Source organism: Triturus cristatus, chromosome 6 (genome assembly GCF_964204655.1).
Source record: "Triturus cristatus chromosome 6, aTriCri1.1, whole genome shotgun sequence".
Lineage (NCBI taxonomy): Eukaryota > Metazoa > Chordata > Amphibia > Caudata > Salamandridae > Triturus > Triturus cristatus.
Window position 1 is genome coordinate 1834523480 of NC_140589.1, and position 24536 is coordinate 1834548015.

General features: G+C 48.9%; 1 protein-coding gene across 2 annotated transcripts in view; it reads right to left on the bottom strand.

The window, feature by feature from the left end:
• Positions 1-24536, bottom strand: part of LOC146822136 (cGMP-dependent protein kinase 2-like) — a 256757-nt gene that overhangs the window by 125376 nt on the left and 106845 nt on the right. For both annotated transcript variants that reach the window (XM_085613249.1, XM_085613248.1), the window contains exons 2-3: positions 6678-6800; positions 4380-4509 (exon numbers count right to left, since the gene is read on the bottom strand). In XM_085613249.1, the coding sequence (XP_085469375.1) occupies positions 4380-4509; positions 6678-6795 (248 nt within the window). In that variant the 5' untranslated portion in view covers positions 6796-6800. The remainder of the gene's footprint in view (positions 1-4379; positions 4510-6677; positions 6801-24536) is intronic.

The following is a 24536-nucleotide window of genomic DNA, read 5'->3' on the forward strand; positions in this document are numbered from 1 at the left end:
ACATTTTTATTCATCAGTCATAAGGGCAGTTTTTCCCTGCCTCTAGAGGATTTAAAAAAAAATATTTTATTAGTATGTGCTCTGTGTACTGACGTTGCATGGAAACTGTATGAGATTCCCCAGGAGCCAGGCACCCCAAGACACAAGGAGAATCACTGAGTTTTCGAGCTGATACAACGTAGATGACACCTGTAGCCGGTTATCATGCCACTGCTGCGTCTTTGAAATTTAAGGAAGCGTCCTGAACATTGGAATTTTAAATTGTATAATCGCTGCACCATCTTCTTGACATTTATGTCATACTGTGAAGCCCTGAAGAAGTCTCGTTGGGAGACAAAACGCGTTGGCTATGATCATTTGTTCATGGAACAATATAAAGAAAATCTTTTAAGAAAAATAAAGAGACATTACCTCAAGAAAGAAACAGCCACATCTCGGATTTGGCTGTTTCCTTGAGTGCCAACTGTTTTTTTTAACTTTAACATGATATATGTATAATACATTCTATAGTGCTGAACCTTATTGTATCAAGAATCACTGAGAAGTGCTTAGTACCCGAGATGAAAGAGAAATGCTGGGTGCCCATACTGTGGAGGCATGCTGCCGATGAGTGCATCCCTGGGTCCCCGCGTATGGCAGGGACTGCGGGAAACAAGGGTCCAGAGATCGCAAGTGATCTTTTCCCCTTCTGGGAGCTGAAGGAATCACCACAGATGTCCACCTCAGCCTACCATTCCTTTGGGGAGGTTCTTGTAAAGGTTCACACAACTTGTTGGACCAAGATCCAGGGCACAGCATGCAGAAGCAAACTAGAAATATAGTTATACCACGTTAAAGGATTTGCATTCAAGGATTCAAGGTAGCATTGGGTGCTTCGAAGGCCTCTTTAGATTCATAGAACCCTGCAGGAAATGGCGGCGTGTCCCAGGATTCACTGCAGATGACGTGTGTCAACAGCCCTTGAAATGTGTGAGAAAGATGATAATAATTAACCATCCTAGGTCCACCTTATGAGTATGAGGTGGCCTCTAGGGATATTCACCATCCGCACTGGTATATTTCAAGGACAGGAGGTTAATGAAGTCCTAGCCTCCTCGCTTAAGGGTGCCAAGCAGACAAGAGTGGCGTCAGGCTCTTCACATACATTCATTTGTTTCTGTTTGGATGTTAATTTACAGCCGCGTCAGCGTGTTAGTCAATGCGGAGGAGGAGCTCCATGACGATGACCCTCTTGGTGGATTTCTGTCTTTCTGTACTGACCTTCAGTTTCATAAGTTTGAACATGGTCATTATAGTCCATGTCCTACCCACCCACCTCCAGATGCCTTTCCGCTACATTCACACTGTCCATGAAGAAATGCTCCATGATGTCAGCCACGTCACCTCCAGCGTGAGGACGGGGACAGTGGAGGCCTTGGGAAGCTCCTGGTTCTCCTGCTGTTTCTCTTCTTGCTCCTGTGAGGAACGCACCTGCTCAAGCTCCCAGGCTCAGCATCTCTTGGAAGACCCAACCTCCGTGCTCTGAGAAGTTACAACATTGGCAGGCCGCCCTCCCACGCCCTGCCTCCTAGCAGGTAGCCTTGCTTGTGCAGCCCAGGCAAGACCTGCTGCTTTAGGCTAGCTTCAGACTCCCTAGCACTGTCACAAGGCAGCTCCCCCTGGCACCACTGCATCTGCCTGTGAACCATGCCTGCTGCGCTCCATCTCTTGCATCTGTTTCCATGAAAGTGAATGCTGTGTGTTTTAGGTCTTCGTACTCCATTCACAGTTTGGTATCTTCTTCCCTTCTGCCAAGCAAATGTTGGACTTTTCTTAGGAGCGGTCAATGGGAGGGTTGATCTGCATGCTATGTGAACCAGCGGGCTAAGGAAGAAGCTGTCAAAACGCGGAAGCATTGAGGAGAGGAAGGATGTCAACTTTGTGGTCCTCTTTCTAATGCCAGCCAGAGGGTGACTAATCTTAAGTCTATTCCTATCCAAGATGGCCTCCCTCCCATTGTTTGTTGCCTGAAGTTCCCAATCCAAGTTGGTGTCAATGCTTTTTTCCTGTAGTGTCATTTTCTGCCTACGCCGTATCTAAGTAGGCTTTCATCATCCTCTTTGAGGCATGGTTGCCCCTGTATTTTTTGCTTCCTTTTTCATCTGCAGTACTCTTGTAGGATACTTTCTTCCGGAACACCTAATGCTGGGCTCTTTCTCTACCCTGATTTCAGAGTGGTTTCGCTGCCTTGGTTATCAACTCCTGCATCAGTTATTATCGTCAACAAATACAAGTATTGCCAAGAAGGTGTTTCTGCACTTTGTGGCTTTTTCCGCTTAACTGGTATCCTCTCATGGATACACTTGACACATTTCACATATGTAACAAGTGCAGGGTGGCACTGTGGACACTGGGCGGTGTCGCCCTTTATTCTGTTGATCAAGAAGAACACTTGAAATAACTTCAAAGCACCCAGACTTTGACAGCACCCAAGGGTGCAAGTGCACCCACAGATCAAAGAAAGATGCAAGAAGAAAAATACCTTGGGCAGGTGGTTTGCGACTAGCAGGATGTGGGATGGCAGGGGAGGGGGATCCAAGCTTCCCCAGTCTACAGGAATGACCCAGGTAGGGGCTGGCCTTCACTTGTGACCGACCCCCCCTGCTTCCCCCTGCCAGGACCCACACTCGATTTTATCAGGTGGAGGTAAAATAGTGCCCAGTGTTCCTGCACTCGAAAATCCCAGGTAAGGGAACGCCCAGATACCTGTGAACAGGCAGAGCGGTATCCCTGGGCATAGTTCTCAATCTAACTTCTAATCTGGCCAAATATATTTCAAGCAACAGAAGGCCTTTCAGCTTCTGGTTTGTGCTACATGAATGTCCTGTGACTGTCTGTGATAAGATAGCTCAGAGGGTTAACTGTTTGCAGCAACTCAGCTCATTGAGCGCTCTCTGTAAGCGCCTTTCCCAGCTCACAATATATAACCGATGTGCTTTGGGTAGGGCCGGACTGACCGTAGCGGGCACCAAGCATTTCACCGGTGGGCCGCCAGGGTGATGGCCGGTTTTGGGCCCCTGGGGGACCGTTTTTGTTACAGGGACGTTTTTGCAGTATAGTTGCAATACCCGCCCCTGTAACAAAATCAGCCGAAACCGCCCCTGGCAAACAGCTCGGCCGCACCCCCAACCCCCCCGGGAGGCCAGCCGAGCACTTTGCCTGGGCAAGTTTTGGTTCCCAGTCCGGTCCGGGCTCTGGGAATGGTTTATACAGGCTAGAACAGCTTAATACCCTATTTACTTTTATTTTACAATCCCTTAATCAAGAAAGGGGGGACTGAGGGCTTTATAAAGGTCCAGCATGCATGCCCTAATGAAGTCAAACACTAAAGGTTTGCAGTTCCTAACTGGGCAAGGAGAGTACGGTCAGCTAAGTGGTGGAATGTCCTCACTTAATAGCGGGAGGAAGGGGGATTCCTGCTAGTGGAATTAGGGCCCTCACACACCCAGCCAGCTGCGTGTCATGCTTCATCATAGGGCTTGCTCCTCGTCAGGTCGGCGCTGCAATACCTGACGGGCTCCCTATGAGGGGCTCTTTGGCGGAGATCTTTTATTCCATGCCATTTGGTGCCATGGGTGTGAAGGGCCTAAAGGTGAGAGGTGAGGGTCAATGGACTGTGCAGGGATAAACCAGGAGATGGAAGTCCAGACAAAACAAATTTAATGAATATGGCTTCCAACCTGGTTAAAAAATATATAAATGTGGCGCACTCCTGATTTGATGTGTCAGAATACCACGCTTTACTATGTGGTCAACATGTTTCGTGCCTTAATGTCATAATATCTAGCGGCAATTCATCAGGACCTAGAAGCAATCTATCTACACCATTGTGGTTTTCTAGTCAAATAACCGTGATAAACCACAAAAAGCACCTCAAATGTGGTACCTGTAATTACGATGGCCAACCCAGGGTAGGTTGGTGACTCACACCTTCGACTCCCGGCAGGTTTATACACCTGGTAGTTCCAGTGTTGTGTCTCCAACCGCGAGGCCAACAGTGGACCCACCCAAACGTTGCCGGGTCCAAAAGGAGAAATCCCCCTTCCTCCCGCTATTAAGTGAGGACATTCCACTACTTAGCTGACCTTACCCCCCTTGACCAGTTAGGAACTGCATACCTTTAATGTTTGATGGTACAATCCCTGCCATTGGACTCTGCAAAGGCCAGATACCGCTTCGATTTTCTTTGCAAGCAGCCAAGTTTCAACCATCAAAGACATTTTCATCTTCTCAGCCTGTGAGTTTAGTCCCACAATCATGAGTCTCTGGTATATTCTCTTTGCATCTTTTACCTTGTTGAGTCTCCCATGCTCAGTTGTATGTTTCAACTAAGGTCTCACCTGTTGGATTTTGGGATTCTTGGCACCTGCAGGTCTGCACTGCGAAGGAGCGGTTCAGGAACAATCTGGCAGGCCCTGGTCTTCCTGGCTGAATCTGCTTCATCCGCAGGGATGCTGTCTGGCTTGCATGCTAGGAGGGAAGGAATACACACAGGCAGCATGAGTCCCTATGGTCGCGCCTCAGGGCTTAGCTTCTATTACAGATGTTTCCAACAGCCGTCATAGGGCATGAAATAAACAGAGGAATTCCCAACCTGATTTAAATCACACACTAATAACAAACAATTTTACCATTGCCATGGGTAAGAAAACTCAGGCAGAACAAACTCTGATCACTTCTTGTGCAGAGGATTAAATGGACAATTATCACATGGTAAATCCTGGCTGTAGCTGCGCGTGCACACACAAGAGTGCAGTCTGCTCTCAACTCTAGGGGTGTGCAAAGCAATGAAGTCGAGCAACTTACAACTGTTGTAATATTGAGAAAAAGAGGGACAGCGGAAATCATAACTGGCACCACGAATGGCAGTGAGTGGACTGGTGCAGTTCACCTTCCCCGTGCCCATTCAAAGTCCCACGTGGAAAATGTCCTCAGTCCAGCATGCACTAGGGCAGGCACCGCCAGCAGTCTGCACCAAGGGCCGGCTTTAGCCCTGGTGGCGCCTGGTGTGACAATCATTTTTGCCTTATCCCCCCCCCCCCCTCCATCCCCCCCACCACCTCCTCGGATTGTCTTACTACCACGTGGCCCCTGGTCTCTCTAATCATGTTATTGCTAAACCCAGCGCCCACCCCGATGTCCGCGCCCTCCTCCACAGGTCAGCGCCCAGTGCGGCCGCACCGGTGACACTGCCCTAAAGCCGGCCCTGTCTGCACCCAGCCAGAGATGCTGCCTCGACTCGGATTAATCGAGGGCATCTTTCCATTTCCTGTGGGGTGCTTGGTTGCAATGTGTGCTGGTTCATGTAGTTCGCAAAGCTTCAGTGACTCATCGCACTTCCAGTCACACTGAAGCCTTTATGTTGGCCATGGATTCAATACACATAGCTTTGTTTTCACAGCAGCGCACAAAAAAAATACATTTTTTATGTATATCGGTGCAAGCCTAAACCTAATATGGTCTCCCCAATTGCATTCCTTCTTTACACATTTAGGGGGCCTGACCCCATTATGGATATCGCAAAGTCTTGCAAGATAGCAAAGGTTTCCCTTTTTAGGCTCCTGGTAACTTCCCTCCACAGTCGCAGGTGGACAAGTAGTTCCTTCTTTAATTATTGTTTAAAGCTCACAACAGCTTGTCTGTACTGTTGCCGGAGCCTGGATTATGTTCCTAGCTCTATGGCATGGAAGCCTTCAGTATAGTACTACTGTGACATAGAAAGAAAACCAGAATTATGATGAAGGCTCCCTTCCTATTCTGGCTTTCATTTCCATGGAAAAAGGCAAGACTATAATTAAGGTTCCCTTCCTATTCTGGCTTTCATTTCCATGGGAAAATGCAAGACTATAATTAAGGTTCCCTTGCTATTCAGCGTACACTTCTACTAGTCTGGTTGCAAGGGTGCCTTAATCAAAGCTCAACCTGTCATTCTATGTAGATGAAGATTGGTTGGCAAGGAGGAAGCCTACATTACAGTACAGCTTTCTTTTCAAAGTCATAAAAACAAAAGCAGGGCTATAATAAAGGTTTGCTTGTTTTTTTAACTTCACTTTGCTTGGAAGGAAAGCAAGAGTGTCTTCATTAGAGTCATGCTTCTGTTTTTACATGAAAAAACCTTGGGTGGGAAGAAAGCCTTCATTATAGTCTTGCTTTTCTTTCTATATCATAGAACCAAAAGCAGGACTACAAGGGGGTAGTGTTTTAGGGTTTAGGGTAGTGCAGTGGTGTTAAGCCTTAACTTCGTTTTTCACTTAATTTCTGTTCTGGCCTTAGACCAAACACAAACATGCAAACATATTACATTTTATGCAGGCGAGAGGCAAAAAAAATGAAATTTGATGCACATCACAATTGGAAACATGTCCCTTTTTAAAAGTGAAATGTGGGTTGGTTATTAGAAATACGCCTAAGGGTTGAGCTAGTTGATACAGCAAGCTAATTTTAAGGAATAGTTGATTTTTTTTTTTGCTTGTTTTTTTAATTAGTTTTATTAAAGACATTTCAAGGAATAAATTGTTCTTCTACAGGTTTAAAGGCACACAGCTGGAAACAGAACGGGAGGTGCTTATACTCAGCTCCTGATCCTTGGAGCTCACCTGCTCAGCACACATCTGTGAGATGCCATCAGCCCCCCTTACCCTGCAGGATGTTGTCTGTCGGTGGTCTCTTGCTGAGATCCTGTTGGCCAGTCTGCGGCACGTTCTTCAGATATTGCTTCTCCAGCAGCAGGCGGACCTCTCGCAGCTGCTTCTCCATGCCTGCTGGAGTAAGGGAAGAGAAGCTGTAAGTCCAGCAGGAGCCATGAAAGATGCACAAGCAGGGAGGCCCCTCTGCAGTGCATGTGACATACTCCAGTGAACACATACTCCAATGAAGGGATTGCCTCTGAGAAGCCAGTGGGACCACTGAAAGGGAAGCCCCTGCGGACCGTGGGTGCTGAGGGGCAGGGGCTGGGACGAGCTTTGGTGGTGCCTGACTGGACCGGGCTTTAAAGGGCCAGTCTAACATTTATAATGCTGTTGTCTACCTTTATACAAGTAACATAAACAGTGGCAACTATTGGTGAAGGTCCGTCTTGCATTAGCAAACACCTCTACGCAAGAGAGGCCTTCAAACTCATGGAGGATCTGGAAACTAGAAGTCAGAGAACAAACATAATACTTTAAGATGCTTGAAAGGAGAAACATTGAGATGCCACATGAAGCTGGAGTGCCACGTGCTAGTGGTTCAGCTGGGTAAAAATGAGCTGTGTTAAATAGTCATATATGAAGAGACGTCAGGCAAAGTTTCAACAAGAGCCTCTCCCATTACATATAATAGTGAAACCTCAGGTCCACATTAAAAACCTCAGGTGCACATTAAAAACCTCAGGTGCACATTAAAAACATTATACTGGTAGAATATAGACAAATAACCTTTTTTAAGGTCTCGTCTATGCCGGCTGGTTGCAAAAAGACCTAGGGGCACATTTAACAGACTTTCACGCAGCTCAACAAGCCACCTTGCTCTGCGTGAAAGGCAGAGGGCAGGAATGAACTGTATTTAACATCATATGGCGCACTCCTGTCCTTTTCTTGCACTGGCGCACTTCAGGCAGTCTAGCGCCAACGCAGGCACGCTTGCACCTCGGTGTAAGGGTGCCTGCTTTTCAAGGAACATTGTTTTGTGCAGGAAGGGGTACCTTCCTGTACAAAAACCATCTCTCGAGGCATTTTCCTCTTTCTATGCGTGCTGCAAATTGCAGCACGCATAGAAATTGGAAATAACAAGGAGAAATAGAGATGTTTGTCCTCGTTACCCGATCCTCCCGGAGGTGTAGCGATTTCATGCAATCCCAGGTTTACAAACCTTTGAAAATCTGGGATTGTATGCAATCAGTGGGCGGATGCATGGGAACGTCCATGTCCCACCCACGGAACGCATCCCAGAATGAAATGTAATGCATTGCAGCACAAGCCGCTGCATTGCGTTGCATTTTATTTTTACAAAGCTATGCAAGGTGGTGCCAATCGCCCCTTGCATGCCTTTGTAAACATCTACTAGCATTTTGCGTCACAGATGCGCCACAAAAATGTTGTAACCAGGATACAAATTGTTAGTAAATCTGGCCCATATTGTGAACGGATCGGAGCTTACACCCCGCCCATTGCTTACTATTGGTCAGCTTTATTGTCACTCTTGTTATTCGATGACTTGCCTTCCTCTTCTTGTGCTTGCTTTTTCACTTTTTGCAGTTTTATATAGAACAAACCTGGCACTAGGGCAGTAGAGAGCTTTTCACAAGCTCCTGATTAATTTACACATTTGTTTTAGGTACAGGAAGATGAAGCACTTTACCCAGAATCACAGAACGTTGAGCCGGGTCCAGAACTTGAACCGGGTTCCCCAGATCAAGGTCGGTAGCCCTGGCTATTAGACTTCCCCTGGGGCATAGCCTCTTTACCATCATTTTAATTTATCCTTTCACTCCCAACTTTTAGGGAACTACTTTTTCATTTTTGGTTTAATTAAACAAGAGCCCGTGGGTAAGCTGTAAAGAACAAACACAAAGAGAGGACTGGCTCTTCTTGGCAGCGATTTGCTTAAAGGGGCCTCTTCCACGAAAACAGTATCCAGTCCACCAAATTCATCTCAGCAGAGCCTTCTGGGGGATACCGGTGTGCCATGGAGGGCCAGCAGCCAAAGCGTTGCCAACCAAGCCAAAGAGAAAGACGTCATAGCCTGGCGTGTGCCCCTGCGGCACTCGCTGCAGTCCTGTCTTTGGTCATGATTTGTTATGTTATGTTACGGTGCATCATAAATGGCAAACAGTCAGGAAGCAGACACAGAAGTGTGCCACAGGGGTAGGGTGAGCAGAATTTGAGAAGCATAAACCGGGACAGGTCAGAAATACATTTAGGACTAAAGCCTTTAGTCTTACTTCTGTATCTGACACACACACACAAAAAGACACACACACGGGGATCTGAGGGCTGAAGCCCTGCCATAGCTAATAGGGAGAGGTGTGGCGCAATGGCTAGAGCGGCTGACTCCGGAGCATGGGGCTCCCGGTTCGATCCCCGGGGCTGGTGGCTGTTCAGCATCATGTGACTCTGGGCAATAGATCACTTAATCTCCCTTGCGCCTTGAGACCCTTTTGGGTGATAAATTCATGCTTTACAAATGTGGAGTTATGATGTTATGCAAATGTTTACATACTCTTAGCTATGATAGGACCTCCCCCTGATCCGCTGTCCTCCTCCCCACTCTATCTCTCCTCTTCTGGGAGCATGCAGCCGGTCACCCCTGGCTGCCTGAAACAAACAGATGAATTAACTGAATTATTTCAGACTTTAGAGACACCCAGGGTGTCGAGAGCATAGGTTTCAAATCTGCTTGCAGGATGACTTGACCTTTGTCCCAAAAACCTGGAAATGTATTTAAAATTAAATTAAGGGTTGGGACAGTCCCCTGAACACCGGGTCTGTCCAGGGAAATCCAGGACGTCTGGTCACCCTACACAGGGGACAATCGCCTCAAGGCGCTTCTGGCTGGGAGGATTGGGCATAAGTGGCCATGTAAAGTGCATTTGGCAGACATCTCAGTAGGGCTGTGCATTGCAAAAAACACACACTATGGATCTTCAGTGCAAAAACTGACAATTGTAGCCAGCATGGGGACAGATATGTAGGCGCTGCAGCATGGGGACAGATATGTAGGCGCTGCAGCATGGTGACAGATATGTAGGCACTGCAGCATGGGGACAGATATGTAGGCGCTGCAGCATGGTGACAGATATGTAGGCGCTGCAGCATGGGGACAGATATGTAGGCGCTGCAGCATGGGGACAGATATGTAGGCGCTGCAGCATGGGGACAGATATGTAGGCGCTGCAGCATGGGGACAGATATGTAGGCGCTGCAATACCCTGAACACAAACACCTCTTCGTATGTACCAGAGTTCTTCGCTCTTCAACTGCTCATTTCCTGAGGATCCCAAGGCCAAGAAACCTCAGCAAGGCGGTCGATCCCTTGCTCATCGAGCATCAATCCTGTGGAACTCTCTCCCCCACAACCAGACAGTGCAAACAAATGTGTTGACTTTTAGAAAGGTGCTTACAACTTGGCAGTTCATTCACTGAATTTCCGCAGGTGCTTGAGCGGACTGCTGGTTCTTCTTTAGCACCAGGACACTTGCGGCCAATGACACATATTTATAAGTAGTTCAAATAAATAGTACCACTCTCAAGAAGTACAGTACTTTGCAGTATCATCATTGCTTTGGGTTGTATTGCAGCATCAGTTGTACTCTCGGAATAAGGGCCATAAAAGACTCGATTAGTATGCAGGAGGATCCAGCAATCAGTAAACACGCACAGAAAGATATGGAGTGGATTGCGATGGAAATTGGACCCATGAGCAGACATCGCACTACTGTGGGTAAAACATAGAACTATAAGGAAAACGCCGGGATACACAAACTTAACACAGTGAGTGGGAAACTCTCACAAGAGAAGACACATTGATGATCATGAGGTCCATCCACTTTGAGGCCCCTACACTCCTTGCCCCACCACATATAGAAACTGGGAGCAGCTCCAATAAGCACCACTCTCACCCACATCATCGGCACCTCCATCACATCTGCCAAGTTTCGTGAATAATGGAAGCATGCAGCAGTCAAAGCCCTCCTCAAGAAAAAGTTGGCCGACCCAAACTAGCTGAGTAACTTCCGTCCGATCTTCCTGCTCCCCTACCCAGCCAAAGTTGTAGAAAAGGCCATCAACAAGCAACTCACAACCCACCTCGAGCTATGCCACCTGCTGGACAACTCTCAATCAGGATTCAGAAAAAAGCACAGCACCAAAACAGCCCTTAGGAGGGTGCTTGTTCTCCTACATTGTACCTAATGTCTGGAACCAACTCTCACAGTACATCAGAGCCTCCTCCTCTCGTCTTGAGAACCGCAAGAAGCTGAAGGCTTGGCTATGCGATTAACCATGACTACACGCCTGCTCAAGCGTCTGGCGACCCTCACGGCTGATCAGCGTACTCCACAAATCGACATAACATAACATATCTGTGATGACCCTAATGAAAGCCGTGAGTCCTTTAAAAGAACTTTCTCCGAGTTAATCATAAGCATCACCTGTCTCGCTCTGAAGTGACGTAATGCATACCTTGCTGTACCCTGTCCTACCAAACATATAATGAATTAAGCTCATCGTATTTCTCATGGTACTTTTCATTCTTGATTGAATTCAGTGGTTCTGGTATGGTTAGCAGTTTGTTGTGAGCAAAACCACCTGCCTCGCACGGAAATGTAAAACATCAAAGGAATATTTCAGCAATCTGCATAAAGATACGGTCAAAATATTGATTGGCAGCGAAGGAGGAACTGTGGGTTCCTTGTCAGCCAGGTCTTTAGTATCCCGTCTCATTTACTTAGTGTGTTGATTAATGAGGCAATGAGATCATATTATTGTTGTTGCTGAAATTCCTTAAAACACCATTATAATAAAAATCATTGATTCTCGTGGTTTTCTCGGTGACTGTGGGTGTGATAAGAAAACTGATCATTGTCCTGACTAAGGTCTCAACATTGACACAGAAATTGACTACGACTATGTAACTTTAGAAGAGGCTTTTTATTCTGTTTTGTTGCATGACTGTTGTATCACACATGCGCACTTTTTTGTAAATGTACGTATTGTGTATGTGACGTAAAAACATACATAGCATGTGCTGCCTTATTCATATAGCTAGGTTTATAATGAGCATAAAAATCAAATTCAGATTACTCTGTAAATCTTGCAAAGAAAGAATACGATATTGAGTTTAATAACCATCTTGATATCTGCAGTGAAAATGGAATGAGGCCACATGTGGTGGTTATGGCTTCATAGTGGCACCGGAGGGCGCTGTCTTGTCTTTTTTTGTCTATTATTAAGGGTTCCAGTAGGCAGTCCCTTTCTTGTTTACAAAGTAATATACATAGAATTTGCCCCATGCACATGATTGGATGGCTTTGTTGTCTATCTCAGTTGTCTGCTCTCGATTAAATGGCTTTCCTTCCTGTTTTTGTTTTTGTCTCCTCACAGAGCTTTTCGGTCCCACATTATTCTGATTGGATGAGTTGTATCCTTCACAGCATGGGAACTCTTTCTTTTTCCTAACTGAGCACTCTATTGGAGTGCATGTGCTTCCTGGCGAGGATCTGACTCCTGCAATGTGTTGCCAGGCCACTCACTACCTTTTTCACATTTTGCATATACATTGGCCCTGATTACGATGTCGGGCGGCGGTGGTTCCGACCTCTGTATGAGGATAAGATCCCCCCATAGGGTGGTTGAAAACATCCATTCTACATCGGAAGCTTGTGCGGCGGGCAGCAAAGGCCCGCAGCACAAGCTTCCATTGTAAAATGAATGTTTCTTAAACATCCCTGCACCGTGAAGTAGGCACCTCACTGTGCAGGGATGTTTAGGGGGACACCATAGGTGCCTGCCAGGCCCAAAAGCGGAGGACCAGGGGGGAAGGTGCTAGGAGCCCACATAAACACTTTCCAACAGCCTTTCAATGTCAGAAAGGCTGACATGAAAGGACTGTCGGAAACTGTCATCATAATCCCGACAGCATAGCCGAGCCCGCCATTAGGGGACTATGGATGGCTTCCGACACACCAACAGGCTCCTTGAGCCCGTCGAAAGTGCCGCGGACACCCAATGACTCCACCCGCCGCATCACAATGAGGCGAGCATCCGCAATTTCAGATGTCGGGCGGACCGCAACCGATGGTCGGTCGGTTGCGGTCTGCCCGTCATCGTAATCGGGCCCTTTGTCTTTTTCATTTACCGTTCTAACATTTCTATTAATAGAAAACCCATTCTAAGATTGCTTGCCATGCAGGAACATGCATTTTGATGCATAGGTGCGCATGCCAGTAACAACAAACAGCTCCGCCTTTTAAAGCCAAGAGCTATTGGCTTTGCCAATGCTTGTTACTCTTTAGCAGGCCACGTGTTTGGCTTTACACTGCTCACCTGGGACAGTGGAGGCCTAATTTAGGAATTTCCCCCAAACTGTAAACAATGTTTGTGTGGTTATCCAGGAGGGCACTAAGAAGGATGAAGCTAAAGGGGGGTACACAATAAGTGCTTCAGTCTGGTGGATGGAGGTGGTCCGTCATAGCTGGTGGCCTTCCACGGTTCGTGGCTGAGTTTCAGGGGTGAGACAGTCCTCTGGGTGATCTGCTTTCTCTGTCTGTGCTTCCCTCCACCAGGTAGTAGTGTGAACACCGGAGTGTGATCAGCTGCATGGTACAGAGGTCGGTGTAGGCATGAGCCGTGCACAACTGCCTAGGAGTGCGCTGGCAGAGATAGGGATTACGCGTTCTGGGAGTGTCCCCCTGAATTTCTGGAATGAAGCGATTTGAAAGGATATAAAGTAGATTAGGATTAAATGGCTGAAGGGGCAGTCCACATTTGTGGTGCAGATTGTTATGTGTGCCAACAGATTTCTTACTTGTTACACATTTTTGAACTATTCTACTCGCCTTTTAAATTTTTAAGTACATTTATGCCCACATTTTCAGGCAGAGAGAGAGCATGTTCAGGCATCAGATGTGAAAGTGGAATGAGTGGGGCTGAGGGGAGAAGCTGTAGTGGAAGGAGTGAGGCCCAGGAGGTGGAGCTGTAGTGGCAGTTATTAACAGACTTAACTCAGACTAGTGAGGATGCAGACACTGACCGTGAAAGTTAATCATTAGGTCGAGCCTGCACAGCGCATGAGCTGCATGCACTCGCGCTTGTGAGACACTATTGTTTACAATAAAGGGATTGGAGCCCACCCACTGCTTACATTTGTTAGCTTCAGTGTCACTCTTCTTTACAGCCTCCTGACCAACACATGCCATGCGTCACTTCTGATCCTTTCTGTGGAGCATGGACCAAGCACAGATTGACTCAACTTAATTAGTGTCTGTCCAGGGTTTGCGCTGTGATTGAGGTACTATTTCTTCTCCTCTCCTCCCACTCTCTCTGGCCCCCGTCTGGTACTCCTTCTGTCTGCCCAGCACCTGCATTGTATTGTTTTGGCCGCACTCCTCTCCTCCTGCTGTCCCTAAAAGCTGCTTCCTCCCCTTCCCTCCTCATGTTGCTTACCCTCTTTCACTTTTTTAAACATATTCCACAGCAGCGCGGGTTGCTACGCAACATCACTTTAAAAAAACGCAATAACGCGGTCAACGTTGGCCACATCCTAGGTCTTTTTTTTTTTACTTTAAGCCACGTTGCACAGCAGCTTGTGGTGCTGTGCAACATGGCTTAAAAATATTGAGAAAACCAATAGATGTCCCATACACTTTGGCAATGCTTGTTTTACTAGCAACCCAACTGACTTCAAGGCTGGATTGAGCACGGGGTAATTTTTGCTGGAAACCACCCAGATCAAGTACCCTTGGCCTGGTGAAAGGAGTGCAGAATCAGGACATGAGAAAAGATGCGTGAGGAAAAGAAACTCTTAACGTCAGGACTCACACATTGTAGCTGAAGAGGCGAGTGTGCACTAGACTGCCTCTATTAATAGTCCTGCCTGTCTACCAGCAGCAGAACCCGGCAGGGTAGGATAGGTGAAACTGAGCTTTACAACGGTTGTGTACTTTCTGATCCGGCTTGGCTCTTCCAGTCCATCGGTGTTACGCAGTCGTGAGGTCTGATGTGAAGCAGTGAGCATTATCCCTGCTCTTGCTATTGTCACTCATTTTGATTGTTGTTTCAACAATCTTTGCCCATTTGGGCCTCATTACAAATATCTGGCAGTAGTCCTGCCTGGCGCGTCCTTCAGTCCAGAGGACTGGGCCATCGGTGAGTCTGCTTCTCGGTGTGAACACAGATCTTGGCTTTGAGCTTATATCTCCCCTTGACCAACAACCGATCTACTCTACACCCAGCCGCTCTTCGCAGGCAGTACACTAGACGTCCAGGGCTCGCAGCCCATAGGAAACCCTAGCACACCTCGCGCGCATCAAACACCTGGAAGATAGACCACAGAGGTGGGTATGACCCGGCTCACAACAACACACACTCAAGACAGCATGTTAGACACGACTCTGCACACCCAACACAGCTGAGATATTCCATACAGTTCGGTATCAGCACGCCTACATCATCACCAACACAACACGCGCAGTGAAGCTCATTGGACGGGGCTGCACACAGACTGGTGCAGGCCAGATGGGTCCATCCATTGGATGTGGTTGTGTATGCAACCTTCCGCTAATAAACAACACAAAACACAGAAAAGAGCACATTAGACAGAATACTGGGCATACGTCCAACACAGATCAGAAGCACCATATGGAATCGCACGCAGGTCACCACAGCACCCTACTCTTCACAAATCATACACTGCCTCATGACACCACACAATACTCTAACCCTACAACCACTTAACATCCCACTGTCAGTATGGTTAAAGGGATACTGTGGACCTAACAAGATGTTATACTCTTGCTTGCTTAATACTTCAAGCCGGGAATGCATATACCAAATATCCCTCATGGGATATACCCTAATTGGCATTAGCCTCTGGTTAGACCCACTAGAGTCTACAAACTTCAGTAACACTCATACAACCAAGCATGCGCATACAGGCAGCAGTTTAGCCACGCCCACAGGACTATTTATCCAACTCAATAAACGCCAGCGACAGAATCTGTGAGACAAAGTTGTGAATGTGCCTCAACTCCAACAGTGATACAAGGCCACACTCACCACAGAAGGCACCCTCTAGAACTGTCTAAAACACGGTGTAACGTAAAGGGTTCCCAGCAATGGGCTATGTGACCTTTAGTAACCCCACCTGGACCATGTAACTTCCTCTTACAGGTGAATGTGGCAATGAAGGTGATGGGGTCACGTGACAGGCAGCAGTGCAGGGGTAATCAGCTCCTGGAAAAACACACTCTGCCCGATTTATAGCCCCCACAATCTTTATGGCCAGATAAGGTGCCGGTAGAATGGCTCCTCCCTTACAACATACATAGACATTGAGAGCAGATAAGGGCCACCATGGCCACCAGGTCTGTCTGTGACTCTGCACTAGCAGCTCTGTTCCCTCTAGCAGTCCCCAGCTCTCTCCTTGTAACACCTCTTCTCCCTTCTTCCGGTTCCAGGCCCAGCAGGTCTGTCTGTGACTCTCACTAGCAGCTCTGTTCCCTCTAGCAGTCCCCAGCTCTCTCCTTGTAACACCTCTACTCCCTGCTTCCGGTTCCAGGCCCACCAGGTCTGTCTGTGACTCTCACTAGCAGCTCTGTTCCCTCTACTAGGCCCAGCTCTCTCCTTGTAACACCTCTACTCCCTGCTTCCGGTTCCAGGCCCACCAGGTCTGTCTGTGACTCTCACTAGCAGCTCTGTTCCCTCGACTAGGCCCAGCTCTCTCCTTGTAACACCTCTACTCCCTGCTTCCGGTTCCAGGCCCACCAGGTCTGTCTGTGACTCTCACTAGCAGCTCTGTTCCCTCTACTAGGCCCAGCTCTCTCCTTGTAACACCTCTACTCCCTGCTTCCGGGTCCAGGCCCACCAGGTCTGTCTGTGACTCTCACTAGCAGCTCTGTTCCCTCTACTAGGCCCAGCTCTCTCCTTGTAACACCTCTACTCCCTTCTTCCGGTTCCAGGCCCACCAGGTCTGTCTGTGACTCTCACTAGCAGCTCTGTTCCCTCGACTAGGCCCAGCTCTCTCCTTGTAACACCTCTACTCCCTGCTTCCGGTTCCAGGCCCACCAGGTCTGTCTGTGACTCTCACTAGCAGCTCTGTTCCCTCTACCAGTCCCCAGCTCTCTCTTTGTAACACCTCTACTCCCTTCTTCCGGTTCGAGGCCCACCAGGTCTGTCTGTGACTCTCCCTAGCAGCTCTGTTCCCTCTACTAGGCCCAGCTCTCTCCTTGTAACACCTCTTCTCCCTTCTTCCGGTTCCAGGCCCACCAGGTCTGTCTGTGACTCTCCCTAGCAGCTCTGTTCCCTCTACTAGGCCCTGCTCTCTCCTTGCAACACCTCTTCTCCCTTCTTCCGGTTCCAGGCCCAGCAGGTCTGTCTGTGACTCTCACTAGCAGCTCTGTTCCCTCGACTCGGCCCAGCTCTCTCCTTGTAACACCTCTACTCCCTGCTTCCGGTTCCAGGCCCACCAGGTCTGTCTGTGACTCTCCCTAGCAGCTCTGTTCCCTCTACTAGGCCCAGCTCTCTCCTTGTAACACCTCTACTCCCTGCTTCCGGTTCCAGGCCCACCAGGTCTGTCTGTGACTCTCATTAGCAGCTCTGTTCCCTCTACTAGGCCCAGCTCTCTCCTTGTAACACCTCTACTCCCTGCTTCCGGTTCCAGGCCCACCAGGTCTGTCTGTGACTCTCCCTAGCAGCTCTGTTCCCTCTACTAGGCCCAGCTCTCTCCTTGTAACACCTCTTCTCCCTTCTTCCGGTTCCAGGCCCTTGAAGGTCTGCTACTACCCACACCTCTACCTGACAGGTGGGTCCACGCTCTTCTCCTGAAGAAGTATTTCTTCACTGGCACTCCCCAAGCAATGTATCTTAGTTACCTATCTTGTGTAGCCACGCCTCCCTAAAATGCTCAGTAGCACTACTTTAAGAGTCAAAGCTGTTCCTTGGTGATTTAAAGCTGCTTTCTAAAGCTGGTAAGGTACCAAAATATTGTTGTCAGAACATGATTGGCAAAAATATTGTGTTATAAATATAGTTTACAAAAATATCGCCATCGTGTAGCAAATAATAGTACATCTAGACGCAATGGGACAATGTTTTTTATAAATGATATTTAATTGTGTGAGGAGATATTATGACAATGGTATTGTGACTTACACCATAGGGCCTGCTTGCTTGCCTTTTCACTCTGTGGCGCAGCCTGCACACAACAGGTGTCACAATGTCTCAGCGCAGGAGGCATCCGCCACAAGAACATGTGCCCACTGAGGTATGTAGCTCAGGTGTGTTGGAACACGAGCATGACTCATTAATGTGCAATGCAATATTTGTATTTTCCATTTTACCTAGAAAAGGCCTTCCTGTTCGGATATGGAGAGGAGAACAATGTATTGTCCTTTGTGTTGGCGGTACAATCATGACAAGTGCCCAGTTGTTGTGAAAAGGGCCTCTTTAATATGAGAGATCTGGACTGACAATAAAGGCACTACTTACAGGCTGATTAAACGTCAATAACAAGCATTGGTTATGCCAATGCGTCTTTCTTGCAATGTGTGCACGGGGTGGTGCTATTATACCATACATGTGAAATTGTGAAATGTAAACTTACTGTACCCGCATCACCGCCAGCAGGATGCAGTCCACTGTAGTGTGACCATCCATGATAAGCCATGTACCGCTCTCTTTCTTGTGGCTTTCCTTCGCACTGGCAAGAGACAGCTAAAGGTGTCCATAGGGGAATGCTGAAAACAACTGACACAATGATGGGGGCCTCGCCCTCCACTCTGAGGCCACCTACTTGAGCCTGCTCGTCCTCCAGCCCCTTGCTAGGAGTTCTCCTACCTTGAGTAGCTTCCTGTGTCTCTTGTGTCATCTGCCATCCTTTGGAACCTGCCAGTGTGCCCTCTAGTACCCCCTGGTATCCATCCGTTCCTACAAGAGCAACGCTTAGCAGCACATGGACATATCTGGTGAGGGCGGAGGGACACAGTTAGCCCATTCACACACAAAGAAGGCCTCCTCTGCATCCGCTACAAACACCTCCGAGTCCAATCTCCTCCAAGCCGTGGCCTGGGGAAGATGAGGGGCAACTCGACTGAACCACAAACCCCCTCCCCAAGCTGCAGATTTAGAATCCATGCCCCATGCTGTGCCACCGTGGCCATCTCAAGCTCATTACAGAACTCTAGGGTAATATGCAGCCCCGTGAGGGCAGGGCATAGAACCCAGGCATGGAGGTTGCATCAAGGGGCTTTTTGCTGTTTGCTGGATCTCAGGGCACTCTGACCCTCCGTGCTGGTGGTGTCCAGTTGCAGTGCGCTCTCCTAGCCTGAGAAATGGCCACATTCTTCAATATTTAAAAGCGCAAATGGGGACAAAAGAGGGAATTAAAGGGAGGGCATGAAAAAGAAAGAAAACAGAAACTAACCTGATAGTGAGTATTAGCCCAGTTCGCGAGATAAGAAAAAGGAGAAAATCGCAGATTGGCCTGTCCAATGAATATGGATTCGGCTGGTCACACATTGTGACTCATTCCGCTTGGCTACAAAGAAAGGGATGTTGGCATACACAGGTCAGCACACCACTATGCCTTTATTTGCATTTAAAAATTAAAAACTCTTTTTTAAAACAGACCGATTTCCTTACAGAAAATGTGATTGTTTTATAAAAAAAAAGGTTTTCACATTTTTGAAAAATCTGAGTGGGGGCAGGCGGTGGTCCCAGGACAGCTGTTCGCTCTCCCTGTAGCTGCCACCTTGACTCCTTTGCAAATCAGTCACCACCCCAAGCAGGGAGTCGATAACTGATCAATTGTTTGCGACCAAAATCAGGGTCGCAAACCATTGATACATCGGGGTATGAATCGCAGTTTGGAAGGGACTCCCACAGCACGCCCCTTCCACGCTGCTCTTCGCGCTCCGTTTCTGAGGTCATGTGCTGATTCGGTTGGACTCTTCGGATTCGGTAAATGGGTTCATAAATCCACAAATACTTTTGCAACTGTCCAAGAGCCGGTATTTTTCCATGTGCCTCAGGTCTGAATCCTGGCGGGGCCATTCAGCCTTTCATCCTTCTGAAGTAGAAACGATGGGCACCATGGAGCCGGCGAAGTATAAACATCTATAATCATTGCCAAGAAACGACTTCTGTGTCAGTGTGCACTTCGGAACTAGACTGCTATGCTATGCTCTAGGTGCGAGCTTCAGTCCTTAGAACTTATGTGAGGCAAGGAGTCCTTATTTGGGCGAGAGAACACGGGTTTGATGTCCAGTAAGATTCAAGCATGTCCCCCATCTGAAACTATTCCACCTGTGAACCGCACCTTTCATTTCAAAAGGCTTGATTGAGCTACATGCCACATTCCTGAACCTTTTTATGACACCCTGGGCTGCAAACAGTGCCTCAGGTGTGCAACAGGACTGCAGCCCTATTATCTGTGACCCGGGCAGGCCGGGTTGGATTGGGATCAAAAATCGGACTGGGCACACCAAAAAAAAAGTGGCCCACATTTGAATATTGCCTCTCCACAAAACACTGCTTCAGCGAAGTTTTATGAAAAGAAAGGGGGTGGGGGGGGCATGTTTTATTAACTTCACTTATATAAAAAAAAAATGCACAGATTAGGTCTGTTAGACCTGTCAGCCCTTTGGGTGGTCCCTCCTCATCATTATTTATTTTGTCCCACTTTTGCCTCAAACCCTATTATAATTTTTCCTTTTTGGGAACCACCAGACTTTTTAGTGTTGATGCAGGGTCAGGGAGCCATTTTCCCTACCCCTGGAACTTCTGTCTGAGGGCCTGAGACACAAAATGGTGGCCCCCCATTGTCACCTGTGACATCACCAGAACCCACTGGAGGTTTCCAGAACATTCTAGAACCCTGTGACAGAGGGAGGCAGTTTAGAATGTTGGGAGGCCATCTCAGAGTGGCAGTTGGCATCTGACTGGAGAGGAGAGAGGAGCAGTTCAGAAGGAGGTCGGAGTAAGGCAGCAGGGGTGGAAACCAGTGCTTGGAGTGGGGTCCAGAAACCCACCCTTGATGCTAGTCCCTACTGACCAAGCCCAGCCTAGAGCCCTGTGTGGGACCAAGACCAGAAAAACCATCTTAAGGACCTAAATATTGTGAAGAGGCCTTAAAGAAGAAGACCAGCAAGCTCCTGACCTGTTTAGCGGTGTCCTCCTGGAGTCCTGACGTCGAGAAGCCTGGAGACCTGAGGCCTGAGGTGGGGAAGCGGCGCTGACAGAAAGCAGACGTCGTACCCGGAGCCGTCAGAGGTCGAGAGAGGGCGCCGACGGAGATCGTGGAGAGGCACCGGAGGTCGAGTAAGGAGTCACCTGAGGTCGAGGTGAAGCGCGCCGGAGGTCGGGAGTGGAGATCGTACTCCGGAGTCGCCGGAGATCGAGGTGAAGCGCGCCGGAGGTCGGGAGTGGAGATCGCACTCCGGAGACGCCGGAATCTGAGGTGAAGCGCGCCGGAGGTCGGAAGTGGAGGTCGCACTCCGGAGACACCCGGAAGCGGGGAGACCGTGACCCTGCGACGCCGGAAGGCGACATCGAGCCGGAGCAGCCCAGCGACATCGAGCCGAAGCCGCCCAGCGACACCGAGCCGAGGCCGCCCAGCGACATCGATCCGGAACCGCCAGCGTCACCGACCCGGAGCCGCCCAGCGACATCGAGCCGGAGCCGCCTCACGACATCGACACGGCGCTGAGCGGAGCCGATCATCGTGAAAAGGGCAGTAGGTGGTAGAAGGGGCATCTGAGGCCCTGTGGAGCCGTAAAAGACCATTCTAGGGGCTAGAGGGGTGTTAGAACCAGCCTGGGAGTGCCAGGGGTGAACTGAGACTGGTGCAGTGACCTCTGTGAGGGGTTGTGTATTTTGGGAGAGCCAGATCCTTAGGTTACCCTTATTCTACCTCAGTTCAGGCCCAGCCTTGACCAATCTAGGTGGGACACCCCCCCCATGTCATCCAAATGACCACAAGCTGTACTTGGGCATAGTAAAACCAAACTACCTCAGGAAAGCGATGTGAACTGTAATTGTCATTAATTGTGTTATTTAAGTTATTGAAGGCGCTTTATTTATTGACTGTATTTATTGTCTGACTGTATTTATTCCTGCATTGTATTTATTGTCTGACAGTATTTATTAGCCATTTGTATTTATTGCACCCCTATTTATTCCTTGCTTATTTATGACCTGATCCTATTTATTGAAACCCCACTGTGGTATTATTTATTTGACCTGCCCTTTTAAAGGAGAATCTTATTGTCTTGTATTTATTTTATGAACCCTGCAACTAAGAGAAAATAAGATAAAGACAAACTACTTTCTTTCATAATTTTTACGGTGTAGTGTCGTTTTTGGAACGGATGAACGCATGGTTATTGTGAGGGTGTGACGTACGCTTAACACGGTGCCTGACCCCCCACCCAACCGCTCGAGCCAAGATACCATTGTGCTGGGAACCTGGTGACTGCTAACCCGGTTGCCCGGTTTCCAACATAAAATTGGTGTTCAGCGGTGGGATAGAGCTGTGCTTGCGTCCACTCGACAATAACTGTGGGTAGTCCATAGGCCTACACCGGGAGTTTTCTCCAAGCGGACTTCCTAATTTTGAGTTTTGTTTTTTCCAAATTTACTTCTGGTGGTGGGAGGAGGTATTACAAAAGGTACCCCCCTGCATAGCTTCTGTAAGCAACTGTCTTCTATCCTGAGTGGGCAAAATGGAGTTTGTGTTGGAGGATGTGGAAACTTATACTGTGGCCCAACTCAGAGAGTTTTGTCAGCGAGAGGGGGTGTTTTGTCCCCAAGGTGCAAAGAAGGGTGAACTCCAGACCAGCTTAAGGGCTTGGGGGGAGGCACGACGAGAAAGTAAGGTTGAGAAGGAGGACAGGGATGGAGAGCCTGACAGCGAGGAGGCTGGTTTGTACCAACCTGAGGTGGGGAACCTAGTAGCAGGGCCCAGAACACTTTCAAGGAAGGGCAGCAGTGTCTCTAGCAACGGCTTATTAGAAGCAGAATTCACTGACCGGAGGGAGAAAAGACAGCTCACATGGGATTTGGCGAAGCTGGAGAAAGAAAAGGAGGAACGGAGGATGGCTCACGAGTTGAGGCTCAGGGAGATAGATCTCCAGATCCTACGGGTCGGGGCACACCCTGTTCCTAGTGGTGGCAGCGAAGAAAGAGAAATCACCAGGGAATCCAAACCCTATTTGCCAAAAGACATAGTAGCTAGCTATAGTGTGGGTGATGATATCGCCAGGTGGCTAGCAGCCTATGAGGTCTCTTTAAGAGTCCATGGGGTTCCAGAGAAATATTGGGGAGGGGGATTGTATAGATACATGCCTCCAGCTGGTAGGGATACATTATTGGCCCTGGAGCAGGATGAGCAGACCCACTACCCCACCATGAAAGTGGCGCTCGTGAGGAAGTTTGGACTAACACCCGAGAAGTACAGACAGAAGTTCCGGGGTAGCCACAAACTGGGCACACAGAATTGGGTGGATTTCCTGGACTATGCAAAGAAGGCATTGGAGGGTTGGATACAGGGCAGCGAGGTGAGGGACTACGAGGGGTTGTTTGATTTGATGTTGAAGGAACACCTCTCGAAAAATGTTTCCCCGAACTGCGTCAACACCTGGTGGATAGCAAGCTGACCAAACCCCGGAAGCTTGCTGAGGAGGCGGACATTTGGGCTAGTACCCGAGTGTCCACAAGGGGGACTGGAGGGGACTCTCAAAAGACCGGACAGGGTGCCCCCCAGAAGAAGGAGGGAGGGGAAAAGAAAACGGAGTTCTCTAAAGGCCCCCAAAATAGTTTCCAAGGGAAGGGGACGGGATTCACCCCTAGGGCTAACCCACCCAGAAACCCTAATCCTGGCCAGAGTCAGCAGCCAAGGGTTGTCCATTGCTACGAGTGCGGTGGTGTCGGACACTATAAGGGAGATGTGAAGTGCCCGAAAAGACCACCCCCTCCCATCGGAGGAAAGGTCCCCGGAGTAGCTAGTGTAGTGCTCGGGGAGGAGATGCCCTTAGGTAAGGGAAGGGAGTGGGCGGGTGTCACTTTAGTGTCCCTGGGAGAACGGGAGATGGTTCCTAAGATCCAGGTGCCCGCAAATACCACAAAGTATGGGCAGTGGGTCACCATCAACGGCCAAAGAGGGGAGGCTCTGAGAGACACAGGAGCCAGTATGACTATGGTACGTAGCCAACTGGTGTCTCCAGAGCAGGTGATTCCCCATGTACTCCACCCTGCCGCGATGGCTGACGGCAGAATGGGCCACTATCCGGTGGCCGAGGTTCCATTTGAATGGGAAGGGGTTGCAGGGTCACTTCGAGTTGCCGTAAGCCCTGCCGTGCCAGTCGATTGTCTGCTGGGGAATGACATGGAGCATAATGCTTGGAGGGAGGTGGAATACCGGACTCATGCTGAGATGCTGGGTACACCTGACTGGGCCTGTGTCAGCACAAGGTCTGCGACTATCCGGAGGGGGAGTTCGTTTAGGCGGGAGCCTGGAACAAAGGCACCGCCGGCTGCCAACCAAGGGAAGAACCGAGGACAGGAGGAGCCTGCCTCGGCATCTGCGCCCCGTGTGACGGATAGGCCACCGGAGGTGGTGGACCAGGAGTCCGCGGAGGGGGATGTTACCGAACTGGAGAACCTACCCATCCCGGCCGAGTGGCACGTGGAGGAAGGGCCGACCAGGGAGGAATTCTGCAGGGGCCAGAGGGAGTGTCCTACCCTTGAGGGACTGAGGCGACAGGCCGAAGCCCAGGCAGCCGGGAACGTTGAGGGGAACTACCACAT